The sequence below is a fragment of the Bufo bufo genome, chromosome 4 (genome assembly GCF_905171765.1).
Source record: "Bufo bufo chromosome 4, aBufBuf1.1, whole genome shotgun sequence".
Taxonomy (NCBI): domain Eukaryota; kingdom Metazoa; phylum Chordata; class Amphibia; order Anura; family Bufonidae; genus Bufo; species Bufo bufo.
Genome location: NC_053392.1, coordinates 47032187 through 47044938, shown reverse-complemented (window position 1 = coordinate 47044938; position 12752 = coordinate 47032187). Strand labels below are relative to the sequence as shown.

The 12752-nt window shown below is 46.1% G+C and overlaps 1 protein-coding gene across 1 annotated transcript in view; it reads right to left on the bottom strand.

Annotated features, from left to right (window-relative positions):
- Window positions 1–5092, bottom strand: part of LOC120997200 (squalene synthase-like) — a 28448-nt gene extending 23356 nt beyond the window's left edge. The window contains exon 1 of the mRNA XM_040427195.1: window positions 4964–5092. Coding sequence (XP_040283129.1) covers window positions 4964–5062 — 99 coding nt within the window. The 5' untranslated portion in view covers window positions 5063–5092. The remainder of the gene's footprint in view (window positions 1–4963) is intronic.
- Between the last annotated feature and the right edge of the window lie 7660 nt (window positions 5093–12752).

The following is a 12752-nucleotide window of genomic DNA, read 5'->3' as shown; positions in this document are numbered from 1 at the left end:
CAGGATGTAACTCAGGATCAGTACAGTATAAGTAATGTAATGTATGTACTGTACATAGTGACTCCACCAGCAGAATAGTGAGTGCAGCTCTGGAGTATAATACAGGATGTAACTCAGGATCACTACAGGATAAGTAAAGTATTGAATGTACAGTATGCTGCCGGAGCTCTCAAACACTAGTGTGAAACGAATTCGATCGAAATCTCCTTTCATACGTTTGGGAATAGGAGTATCTTGTGATTTCATTGAATTGATATGCTGGAGTCCACAACGCAGTGGTCGGTGGTTTTTCCCACATAGATGAGAGTAGGGCTGATGTCAGCACCCGAGATACCTGGGCAAGTGCCGAGTCCCACTGCGTCTCCTCACTCCAGAGACGTTGCCTGGTCAAAACATTTAGGGCTTGAGCCCTAGATGTTTTGACCAGGGCCCTGAATGTTATGGCCACTGGCCAGGGCTGCCATCAGGGTAGTACTTGCGGTAATGCCGTCAAAGGGTGACCACTACTAGTAGGGCAGCACTGGGGCCTGATGGATGCCGCAGAGAGCAGATGCAATGCTGCTGTGGTAAGCGCTCTGATGGGGGCCCGACATGAAGTACAATGACAGTTGCAGCCCCGTTACCATTGAGTGCGGATGGGGGGAAATGTGGGCACAGTAGGGGGCGATTACCAGGGGGCGAACATTGCTAGGGGCAGTTGGGGGACATTACTGTGGGCACTATAGGGACATTGCTAGGGGTAGTTGGGGGGACGTTACTGTACAGTGCTCCAGATGGCGACCAAAATGGTCCCTAATGAGACTTGCGAATTGCAAAATGGTGATAAGACTTTGTAGTCTTGCTGCCATTTGCGCCTAGACCCTCCGTTGCTTTCATCCAGCTGGGTGAAGATCCGCCCCTCACACTACCCGCCATAGAGGGTGGGCGTGGCTTGGGTTACCGCATCTTGTGCTCCCGCTTCCAGCAGTCTGGCAAGTTTGGAGTGGAGTCTGTGCTGTGGAGCTGCTGGAGACATTTCAACTAGGGCCGCACAGTCCATGGCTGATCACTAGGGATGAGCGAATCGACTTCGGATTGAAACATCCGAAGTCGCTTTCGCATAAAACTTCGTTCTAATACTGTACGGAGCAGGAGCTCTGTACCGTATTAGAATGTATTGGCTCCGATGAGGCGAAGTTAAGACTTTGCGCAATAACTTCATAAATTAATTTGTACTGTAAAAAAAAAAAAAACATTTCCCGATCTCTGTTCGGTTCCAAAGTAGCACTAGGAACCGAACCAGAGATTGGGAAATGGCTTTTTACAGTAAAAATTAATTTATGAAGTTATTGCGCAAACGTCATAACTTCGCCTCATCGGAGCCAATACATTCTAATACTGTACCGGGCTCCTGCTCCGTACAGTATTAAAAACGAAGTTTTATAGCGAATCGACTTCGGATGAAGCAACCTATAAGGGGTTAAGCACCGGCTAGTTCAGCTGCCAGAGGAGGTCCTTACCTTCCCCACATCTCTGCTTGCTGGCAGTGAATGGAAACCTTCAAGGTTGACTTCACAAGATTGACTGTCCATGTCCAGCCACCAGTTAGGTTCCATTCACACTGTCCGCGAAAATGGGTCCGCTCCGCATCCGTTCTGCAATTGTGCGGAGCCATTTATTTCAATGGAGACGGAAACGATGCGGACAGCACACAGTGTGCTGTCCGCATCCGCGCTTCCGTTCCGGGGCCCCGGACAAAAAAAAAACGCATTTCTATTATAGTGCCGGCCATAATGCAGAACGCAATTGGCCACGTCTGTGTTTTGCAGACCGCACAACAGTTGCGGGTCGTGCGAATGGACCCTATGGGCAATCTTTCTTCAACAGGAACAACAGCAAACAAGAAAGGTTTTCATTCACTGACAGGCAGGCAGAGAGGGTTGAGAATAATGAGTAAAGCTCCTGAAGTATTATACTGATCTGTAAAATTAATATTCTTAAAAAAAAGCTGCCCCCCCCCACCATTCATTGCTGGTCCCGTCCACACGTGATGCCCGCGCTGTGCGGTCACTGGTTGCATCGGCGACTCTCATGTGATTGGCCTTTTAATTAAGGAGTGCAGTGGGGTAGTTTATTTGAACCCATTCTGTGTCACATATAAAACACTGGTTTAAAACCCCTTAAAAAAAAAAAAAAAAAAACTCCTTAAAAGGGTTTGTATTCACTCATTTCTGAGACTGGCAGGACCTGTGTTGGTGATCATACTTACCTGATCCCCAGTGCGGGGTTTCCGCTCGTTTGCTCATCTTGAGTCCCTTCATGAAAACTTCCTTTTTCACGCCGTTACAGCCAATAGGTGACAACTGCTTCCCACGCATTATGTTAAACGGTCATGTGATGCACAAGGAGCGGATCTCCACGGCGGCCAGCGATGGTCTTGATGCCACTGCAGCGGAGGCGACTGAGCCGGGACCCAGCACCTAGGGATTACCAACGCGAATCCGTCTAGTCCGACAGGTCATGGAAATGAGTGCACACCCCCCTGTAGCTTAGAAACCCCATGCTCCTAAGCAATCCCCAGTGATATCATATGGATTTTAACTTTGGCGACTAAAAATTTCAGGTTAGGAATGTGCACCCTTCTCCTTGTACAGCCGATCGGAGGGGTGCGGGTGTCGGACCTCCGCCGATCTGATATCTATGACCTATCCTGACGATAGACTTCCTCTCATTGTATTGTTTGTACATACATTTAAAAAATACACAACCACCACCTGGATGGGGGGAAGGGTAACGTTCACACAGTATTCAGGTTTCTATAGATGTACGCTATTTAATGTGGATTTTCATTGGGAATCATTTTTCGGCGAGATTCACGTCAAGAATGGACAGGACACCTCTTTTTTCCATAGTGCGGTTTTTGTATAGTTTAACATGCGAATTCCCCATTGAAAATCAGTGCGGACCGTTCCGCATGCGTTTTTTGGGGCGGATTTTAGGTGCCGAATCTGCACCAGAATGCTCCTTGTGAACACACCCTAGAGGTTGCAGACTCTGGAAGACACGTCACCCGTCAAAAATCATCATAAATAAAATTTGCAAAGGAGCATATTTATCGCCGTACATTATAACGAGATTTATCAAACTGGTGTAAGTAGAACTGGCCTCAGTTGCCCATAGCATACCAATCAGATTTCTCCTTTCATTTTCCAAAGGAGCGGGTCTAAAATGATAGGTGGAATCTGATTGGTTGCTATGGGCAACTGAGCCAGTTCTACTTTACACCAGTTGATAAATCTCCAGATCACTGTGCGCACTGCCGACAACCTCTAGGACAGAGATCAGACGTAGGACACTGCCGACAACCTCTAGGACAGAGATCAGACGTAGGACACTGCCGACAACCTCTAGGACAGAGATCAAGACGTAGGACACTGCGACAACCTCTTGGACAGAGATCAGGACACTGCCGACAAACCTCTAGGACAGAGATCAGACACTGCCGACAACCTCTAGGACAGAGATCAGACACTGCCGACAACCACTAGGACAGAGATCAGACACTGCCGACAACCTCTAGGACAGAGATCAGACACTGCCGACAACCTCTAGGACAGAGATCAGACACTGCCGACAACCTCTAGGACAGAGATCAGACACTGCCGACAACTCTAGGACAGAGATCAGACACTGCCGACAACCTCTAGGACAGAGATCAGACACTGCCGACAACCTCTAGGACAGAGATCAGACACTGCCGACAACCTCTAGGACAGAGATCAGACACTGCCGACAACCTCTAGGACAGAGATCAGACACTGCCGACAACCTCTAGGACAGAGATCAGACACTGCCGACAACCTCTAGGGCAGAGATCAGACACTGCCGACAACCTCTAGGGCAGAGATCAGACGTAGGACACTGCTGACAACCTCTAGGACAGAGATCAGACGTAGGACACTGCTGACAACCTCTAGGACAGAGATCAGACACTGCTGACAACCTCTAGGACAGAGATCAGACACTGCTGACAACCTCTAGGACAGAGATCAGACACTGCTGACAACCTCTAGGACAGAGATCAGACACTGCTGACAACCTCTAGGACAGAGATCAGACACTGCTGACAACCTCTAGGACAGAGATCAGACACTGCTGACAACCTCTAGGACAGAGATCAGACACTGCTGACAACCTCTAGGACAGAGATCAGACACTGCTGACAACCTCTAGGACAGAGATCAGACACTGCTGACAACCTCTAGGACAGAGATCAGACACTGCCGACAACCTCTAGGACAGAGATCAGACACTGCCGACAACCTCTAGGACAGAGATCAGACACTGCCGACAACCTCTAGGACAGAGATCAGACACTGCCGACAACCTCTAGGACAGAGATCAGACACTGCCGACAACCTCTAGGACAGAGATCAGACACTGCTGACAACCTCTAGGACAGAGATCAGACACTGCTGACAACCTCTAGGACAGAGATCAGACACTGCTGACAACCTCTAGGACAGAGATCAGACACTGCCGACAACCTCTAGGACAGAGATCAGACACTGCTGACAACCTCTAGGACAGAGATCAGACACTGCCGACAACTTCTAGGACAGAGATCAGACACTGCCGACAACCTCTAGGACAGAGATCAGACACTGCCGACAACCTCTAGGACAGAGATCAGACACTGCCGACAAACCTCTAGGACAGAGATCAGACACTGCCGACAACCTCTAGGACAGAGATCAGACACTGCCGACAACCTCTAGGACAGAGATCAGACACTGCCGACAACCTCTAGGACAGAGATCAGACACTGCCGACAACCTCTAGGACAGAGATCAGACACTGCCGACAACCTCTAGGACAGAGATCAGACACTGCCGACAACCTCTAGGACAGAGATCAGACACTGCCGACAACCTCTAGGACAGAGATCAGACACTGCTGACAGCCTATAGACCGGTGCTCTTACCCGGTCCTCCTTAGACAGCACGAGCCGACAGCCGCCCAGCCGGAACCTGAGCAGGTTGTAGATCTCCTCCGGGTGTCCTAGAGACCTCAGGAAGTCCATGTCCGCAGCGTACGATAAGTGATGCTCTGCCTCAGCATCCACACACGCCCTTTTATATACCCGCCAGCGGTTCATCCGTCTAACTCCGCCTACACCTGTCACTCCCGACCAATAGCTGCGCGGCTCCAGTGTAGACTGAAGACTCTGATTGGAGCGAGTGACAACCAATTAGGAAAGACCTGTTGCCGGGGAGACGGCTCGCGGTAGAAGGTGATTGGCTGTATGGAAATGCGATGTAACAGAACTGTGGAAATGTTCTAGTCCGGTCCAGCGACGTTACTGGGAGTCAGAGGTTGTGTCCCTATGGGCAGAGGCATGCTGGGAATTGTGGTGCCTCGGGCACTGCATGAGGCTGGTGTAGGACTACAAGCCCCAGCATTCCTTGCAGTATTACTATATCCAGAGTGTGAGGAACATGTGCAAAGCAGACATTAATGCTTCCAATGTATAGAAATGGCGCCCACTACATAATGGGGGTCCTCACAGTCAGCCTGTAACTGCCCCCATGCCCATCTATACACCCGCCCAGTGCCCTCTGTGCCCCACACATAGTAAGAATACCCCTTTAGTGCCCCCAATACCTGAGGAATGTGCGCTCAGTGCTACCTCCCAACTTTTGAACAGAAGTTAGAGGGACACCATGTGCATTCTTTCTGTATTAGGCCACACCTTTAACTCCGCCCAAAACATAACTATACACCCAATCCCACCCAGTCCCCTAAATGCCTCCACATAGTAACTATTCCTCTTTATGCCACCACACAGTATTAATACACACATTGTGCCCCCTCATAGATTATGCCCAGATATGTGCCCCTCACAGTAGTTATGCCCAGATATGTGCCCCTCACAGTAGTTATGTCCAGATATGTGCCCCTCACAGTAGTTATAGCCAGATATGTGCCCCTCACAGTAGTTATGCCCAGATATATGCCCCCTTACAGTAGTTATGCCCAGATATGTGCCCCTCACAGTAGTTATGCCCAGATATGTGCCCCTCACAGTACCTATGCCCAGATATGTGCCCCTCACAGTACCTATGCCCAGATATGTGCCCCTCACAGTAGTTTTATCCAGATATGTTCCCCCTCACAGTAGTTATGCCCAGATATGTGCCCCTCACAGTACCTGTGCCCAGATATGTCCCCCTCCCAGTAGTTATATCCAGATATGTGCTCCCTCACAGTAGTTATGTCCAGATATGTGCCCCTTACAGTAGTTATGCCCAGATAAGTGCCCCCTCACAGTAGTTATGCCCAGATATGTGCCCCTCACAGTACCTATGCCCAGACATGTGCCGCCTACAGTAATGCCCAGATATGTGCCCCCTGACAATAGTTATGCCTAGATATGTGCCCCCTCACAATAGTTATACCCAGATATGTGCCCCCTCACAGATTATGCCCAGGCATGTTCCACTCACAGTAGTTATACCCAGATATGTGCCCCCTCACAGATTATGCCCAGATATATGCCTCCTTTAGGGGAAATAAAAACACAAACAAGCTCTACCTAAGCCTTAAACACTTGTTCCCTGGGCCAGTTTTCGCCCTCCTGCCCAGGTGATTTTTTTTTCACATCGGACATGTCACTTTATTATTATTATTATTATTATTATTATATATTATGAAAGCGCCATTCATTCCATAGCGCTGTACATATGATAAGCGGTGCACATACATAATACAGACAATTGCACTAAGCATGAACAAGACGAGTTACAGACTGGTACAGGAGGAGAGAGGGCCCTGCCCGTGAGGGCTTACAATCTACATGGTATGGGAGAAGGACACAGTAGGTGAAGCTGGTCATGGCGGTATAGAGGCAGCAGGGTCACTGGTTGGAGGCTTGTCTGAAGAGGTGGGTTTTTAGGTTTCTTTTGAAGGATTCCACTGTAGGTGAGAGTCTGATATGTTGGGGTAGCGAGTTCCAGAATGTGGGGGATGGGCGGGAGAAATCTTGGAGGAGATTGTGGGAAGAGGTGATAAGAGGAGAGAAGGAGGTCTTGTGAGGATCAGAGAGTGCGTGTGGGGATGTATCGGGAAAGTAGCTCAGAGATGTAAGGAGGGGACAGGTTGTGGACGGCCTTGTATGTATTTGTGCTAGATGGAAGGCCACAGAGGAGAATGTTGCAGTAGTCTAGGTGGGAGATGATGAGGGAGTGTACAAGCATTTTTGCAGACTCAAAGTTGAGGAAAGTGCGGATGCGGGAGATGTTTTTGAGTTAGAGGTGGCAGGTGGTGGAAAGGGCTTGGATGTGCGGTCGGAAGGAAAGGGCAGAATCCAAGGTCACTCCTAGGCAGCGGACTTGGTTGACCGGGGAAAGTGTGCAACAATTGATCGTGATAGACAGGTCTGTTGAGGGGGTTGAGCAAGATGGGGGAAAGCTGATGAATTCTGTTTTATTCATGTTAAGTTTTAGAAAGCGAGAGGAGAAGAAGGATGATATAGAAGATAGGCATTGTGGGATTCTGGATAGTAAGGTGGTGATGTCTGGACCAGAGAGGTAGATTTGTGTTTCGTCAGCATAAAAGTGATACTGAAAGCCATGGGACTCTGTGAGCTGTCCCAGGCCGAAAGTGTAGATAGAAAAGAGCAGGGGTCCTAGTACAGAGCCTTGCAGGACACCAACAGAGAGGGAATGAGACGAGGAGGTGGTGCGGGAGTGGGAGACACTAAACGTCCGGTCTGTGAGGTATGATGTGATCCAGGAGAGGGCCAGGTCAGTGATGCCAAGAGATGAGAGAGTTTGTAACAGAAGGGAGTGGTCGACAGTGTGAAAGGGCAGATAAATTAGAATTTCTCTACTTTTAAGACAGATAGTAATGCCTCATAAAATAGTAATCAGTCATCGTTCCCCATATGTCTACTTGTGTTGGCATCATTTTGTAAAACGTTCTAGGACATTAGAAGGCTTTGAATTTTAGAAACAGATTTTCAAATTTTCAAGAAAATTTCCATAACCATTTTTTTAAGCACCATTTCAGTTATAAAGTGATTTTAAGGGGCTTACGTAATGGAAACCACCCATAAATTACTCCATTTTAAAAACTACACCCCTCACATTATTCAAAACTGATGTTACAAACTTTGTTAACCCTTGATGTGTTCCACAAAGAAAATGGAGGTGAAACTACAAAATCCACTTTTGTTTGGAAGATTTCATGATAATCAATTTTTTCTTGCAACACAGCAAGGGTTAACAGCAGAATAAACCTCAGTATACATTACTCTGATTCTGCAGTTTACAGAAATACACCATATGTGGTGGTAAACTACTGTCGGGGCACATGGCAGTGGTCAGAAGGAAAGGAGCGCCATATGGTTTTTGAAGGCAGATTTTGCTAGAATGATTTTTGGGCACCATTTTGTATTTGAAGAGACTCTGATGTACCCCTACAGTGGAAACCTTCAAAAAGTGTCCCCATTTTAGAAACTACACCTCTCAAAGAATTTATTAACGGGTGTACGGAGCACTTTGACCCCATAAGTGTTCTACCAAATTTAGAAACACTTGACTGTGAAAATGCAAAGATTAATTTGTCCCAATAAAATGTTGTTTTAGCCCCAAACTTTTCATTTTCACAAGGGGTAACAGGAGAAAAAGCACACCATAATTTGTTACTCATTTTCTCCTAAATACGGCAAGACCCCATATGTGGTGGTAAACTGCTGTAGGGGCATATGGCAGGACTCAGAAGGGAAGGAGCGCCATATGGCTTTTGCAGTGCAGATTTTGATAGATTGGTTTACGGGCACCATTGGTTTTTATTTTTTGAGCGATTGTCTTACGTGGGGGTTCATTTTTTGTGGGCTGAGGTGATGTTTTAATTGTTACCATTTTGGGGGTACATATGCCTTATTGATCACTCGATATTACGCATTTTGTAAGGCAAGGTGCCAAAAAATGACTGTTCTGGCACAGTTTTTATTTATTTTATTTTTACAGCATTCTCTTGACAGAGTATGATTTCATGTGATATTTTTATGAAGCAGGTTGTTATAGACGCGGCGATACCAAATACAGGGAGTGCAGAATTATTAGGCAAGTTGTATTTTTGAGGATTAATTTTATTATTGAATAACAACCATGTTCTCAATGAACCCAAAAAACTCATTAATATCAAAGCTGAATATTTTTGGAAGTAGTTTTTAGTTTGTTTTTAGTTTTAGCTATTTTAGGGGGATATCTGTGTGTGCAGGTGACTATTACTGTGCATAATTATTAGGCAACTTAACAAAAAACAAATATATACCCATTTCAATTATTTATTTTTACCAGTGAAACCAATATAACATCTCAACATTCACAAATATACATTTCTGACATTCAAAAACAAAACAAAAACAAATCAGTGACCAATATAGCCACCTTTCTTTGCAAGGACACTCAAAAGCCTGCCATCCATGGATTCTGTCAGTGTTTTGATCTGTTCACCATCAACATTGCGTGCAGCAGCAACCACAGCCTCCCAGACACTGTTCAGAGAGGTGTACTGTTTTCCCTCCTTGTAAATCTCACATTTGATGATGGACCACAGGTTCTCAATGGGGTTCAGATCAGGTGAACAAGGAGGCCATGTCATTAGATTTTCTTCTTTTATACCCTTTCTTGCCAGCCACGCTGTGGAGTACTTGGACGCGTGTGATGGAGCATTGTCCTGCATGAAAATCATGTTTTTCTTGAAGGATGCAGACTTCTTCCTGTACCACTGCTTGAAGAAGGTGTCTTCCAGAAACTGGCAGTAGGACTGGGAGTTGAGCTTGACTCCATCCTCAACCCGAAAAGGCCCCACAAGCTCATCTTTGATGATACCAGCCCAAACCAGTACTCCACCTCCACCTTGCTGGCGTCTGAGTCGGACTGGAGCTCTCTGCCCTTTACCAATCCAGCCACGGGCCCATCCATCTGGCCCATCAAGACTCACTCTCATTTCATCAGTCCATAAAACCTTAGAAAAATCAGTCTTGAGATATTTCTTGGCCCAGTCTTGACGTTTTAACTTGTGTGTCTTGTTCAGTGGTGGTCGTCTTTCAACCTTTCTTACCTTGGCCATGTCTCTGAGTATTGCACACCTTGTGCTTTTGGGCACTCCAGTGATGTTGCAGCTCTGAAATATGGCCAAACTGGTGGCAAGTGGCAGCTTGGCAGCTGCACGCTTGACTTTTCTCAGTTCATGGGCAGTTATTTTGCGCCTTAGTTTTTCCACACGCTTCTTGCGACCCTGTTGACTATTTTGAATGAAACGCTTGATTGTTCGATGATCACGCTTCAGAAGCTTTGCAATTTTAAGAGTGCTGCATCCCTCTGCAAGATATCTCACTATTTTTGACTTTTCTGAGCCTGTCAAGTCCTTCTTTTGACCCATTTTGCCAAAGGAAAGGAAGTTGCCTAATAATTATGCACACCTGATATAGGGTGTTGATGTCATTAGACCACACCCCTTCTCATTACAGAGATGCACATCACCTAATATGCTTAATTGGTAGTAGGCTTTCGAGCCTATACAGCTTGGAGTAAGACAACATGCATAAAGAGGATGATGTGGTCAAAATACTCATTTGCCTAATAATTCTGCACGCAGTGTATGTCTATTTTTATTTTTGTTAAGTTTTGCACAGTAAAAGCATTTTTGAACAGAGTAAAATCTTGTTTTTGTGTGGCCATTTTCTGAGAGCCATATATTTTAGTTTTTTGAGCAATTGTCTTAGGTAGGGAGGGTCTAATTTTTGTGGATGAGATGACGGTTTGATTGGTACCATTTTGGGGTAAATACGACTTTTTGATCGCTTGGTATTACACCTTTTGTTAGGCAAGGTGACCACAGTTTTTTTTTTTTTCATGGCTTTTACCTAACGAGGTGAATCGTGTGATATTTTTATATAGCCGGTTGATATGAACGCGGCGATACCTAATATGTCTACTTTTCATTTTTTTTCCTATTTTTTTTACAATTTTTACTTACAGTAATTATTTTTTTTACTTGAAACTTTTATTATATTATTATGTAAAACACTTTTTTAACTTTTTTTTGTCTGACTTTGGGACTTCAACTTTTGGGGGTCTGATCCCCCTCTACAACGCATTATAATACTTCTGCATTGTATTGCATTGGCTATCAGTGTATTACCGGTGTAACACACTTACAGCCAGCTTGCCTGTGAGACCCAGGGGGCTGGATCTCACAGGCTTCCATGGAGACAGCACAATGCCATCGGGTCCCAGGTGGGGACGGGCAGCTCCTCCCTCACAACCCGCGCATGCCGCGGTCAGCGCTGACTGTGGCACAGATAGGGTTAATGCGCCGGCATCAGTGTTTTCACTGATGCCGCTGTCAGGAGACAATCTATACACATAAATCAAAATCACAATTTAATCCATTCTGTGCCAGTGTTTTCAGTTCACATATTTTTAAGAATCTGGGTGTGATTTCCTCCTCTTCTAGGTGGTGGCACATGTTCTAATACCTGGAACTGAAGCTATGTAACAATGGTGATTGGCATTGATGAAATGATATGGGACAGGGAGTTCATCTTTTTTTTTTAACAGTGAATGGTGGATTTATGTTTGGAGATGCGGTCTCACCCTCTGCGAGGTTTCTCCGACTCTATAAGATATGTTGAAAAGATGTAGCACAGGTAAAGAAACTCTTGGCCAGGTATACTTTACCTGTGTAAGGATGAATCATTTTATTGCCTTTGATCACGTTAAAACATTGCGAGCAGCAGAGTCAGGGCTCATTCAAGCAGCAAATTGTGAACCTGCAAAACACAGATACCGGACGTTTGCGTTCCGCAGTTTGCGGACCGCACATGGCCGGCACTATCATAGAAATGACTATTCTTGTCTGTGATTGCGGACAAGAATAGGACATGCTCTATCTTTCTTGTGGGGCCGCGGAACAGAACTGCACAGTTTGCTGTCCATATCTTTTGCTGCCCCTTTGAAATTAATGGTTCCGCACCCGTTCCTCAAAATTGCGGAACAGATGTGGACCCATTGTACGGTCGTCTGAATCAGCCGTGCGGTATATGTACAGGGAAACCGTCTTGTCTAGGACGCCAGTGGGTGCGATCACGAGCAAGGACCACCACTGGCGCGCTATTTCCTTGGTAAGCAATGCAATTGGGATGGCTAGGTCTTACAGGGCCAGCACAGCGCCCCCTGCTGGGGATTTAACAGGGACCGTTACCATCCCGTTTATGTGGTTATTCTTTTTGCTCTATCACCACAGCGACCTTGTTCCGGTTCCTGAGGACATCACTCTGACACGCCAGCGAAACCCTGGATGCGGTAGGACCAGTTGGTTCTTTCATTAATCGCAAGTTGTATTGTTACTATTGAGTACGCTATGATAGATTTTATTGGGCGTACATACTGGGGGTTATTAACACGGACAGGCTTTCTATGCAGTTTGGTGGAAGTGTAAAGACACCTACATATTACTTTACAGCAATTCTTCTGTAACTGCATCTGTAGGTTCTCTGTCAAGGATTGATCTAACATTTGTTAGTAATGATATTCTTCCTCTCGTTTCGACAGGGGGACCATGTCCCAAGAGTTGTCACGGAACATGTACAGCTCCTAGTGGTAATTTCCCAGCCACTACAGGCCCCGGTTCGACAGTGGCGCTTAAACCCTATGTGGCTAGATGTCCTCCTGTAGCTAGTTTGTGCAAACAGAAAATAA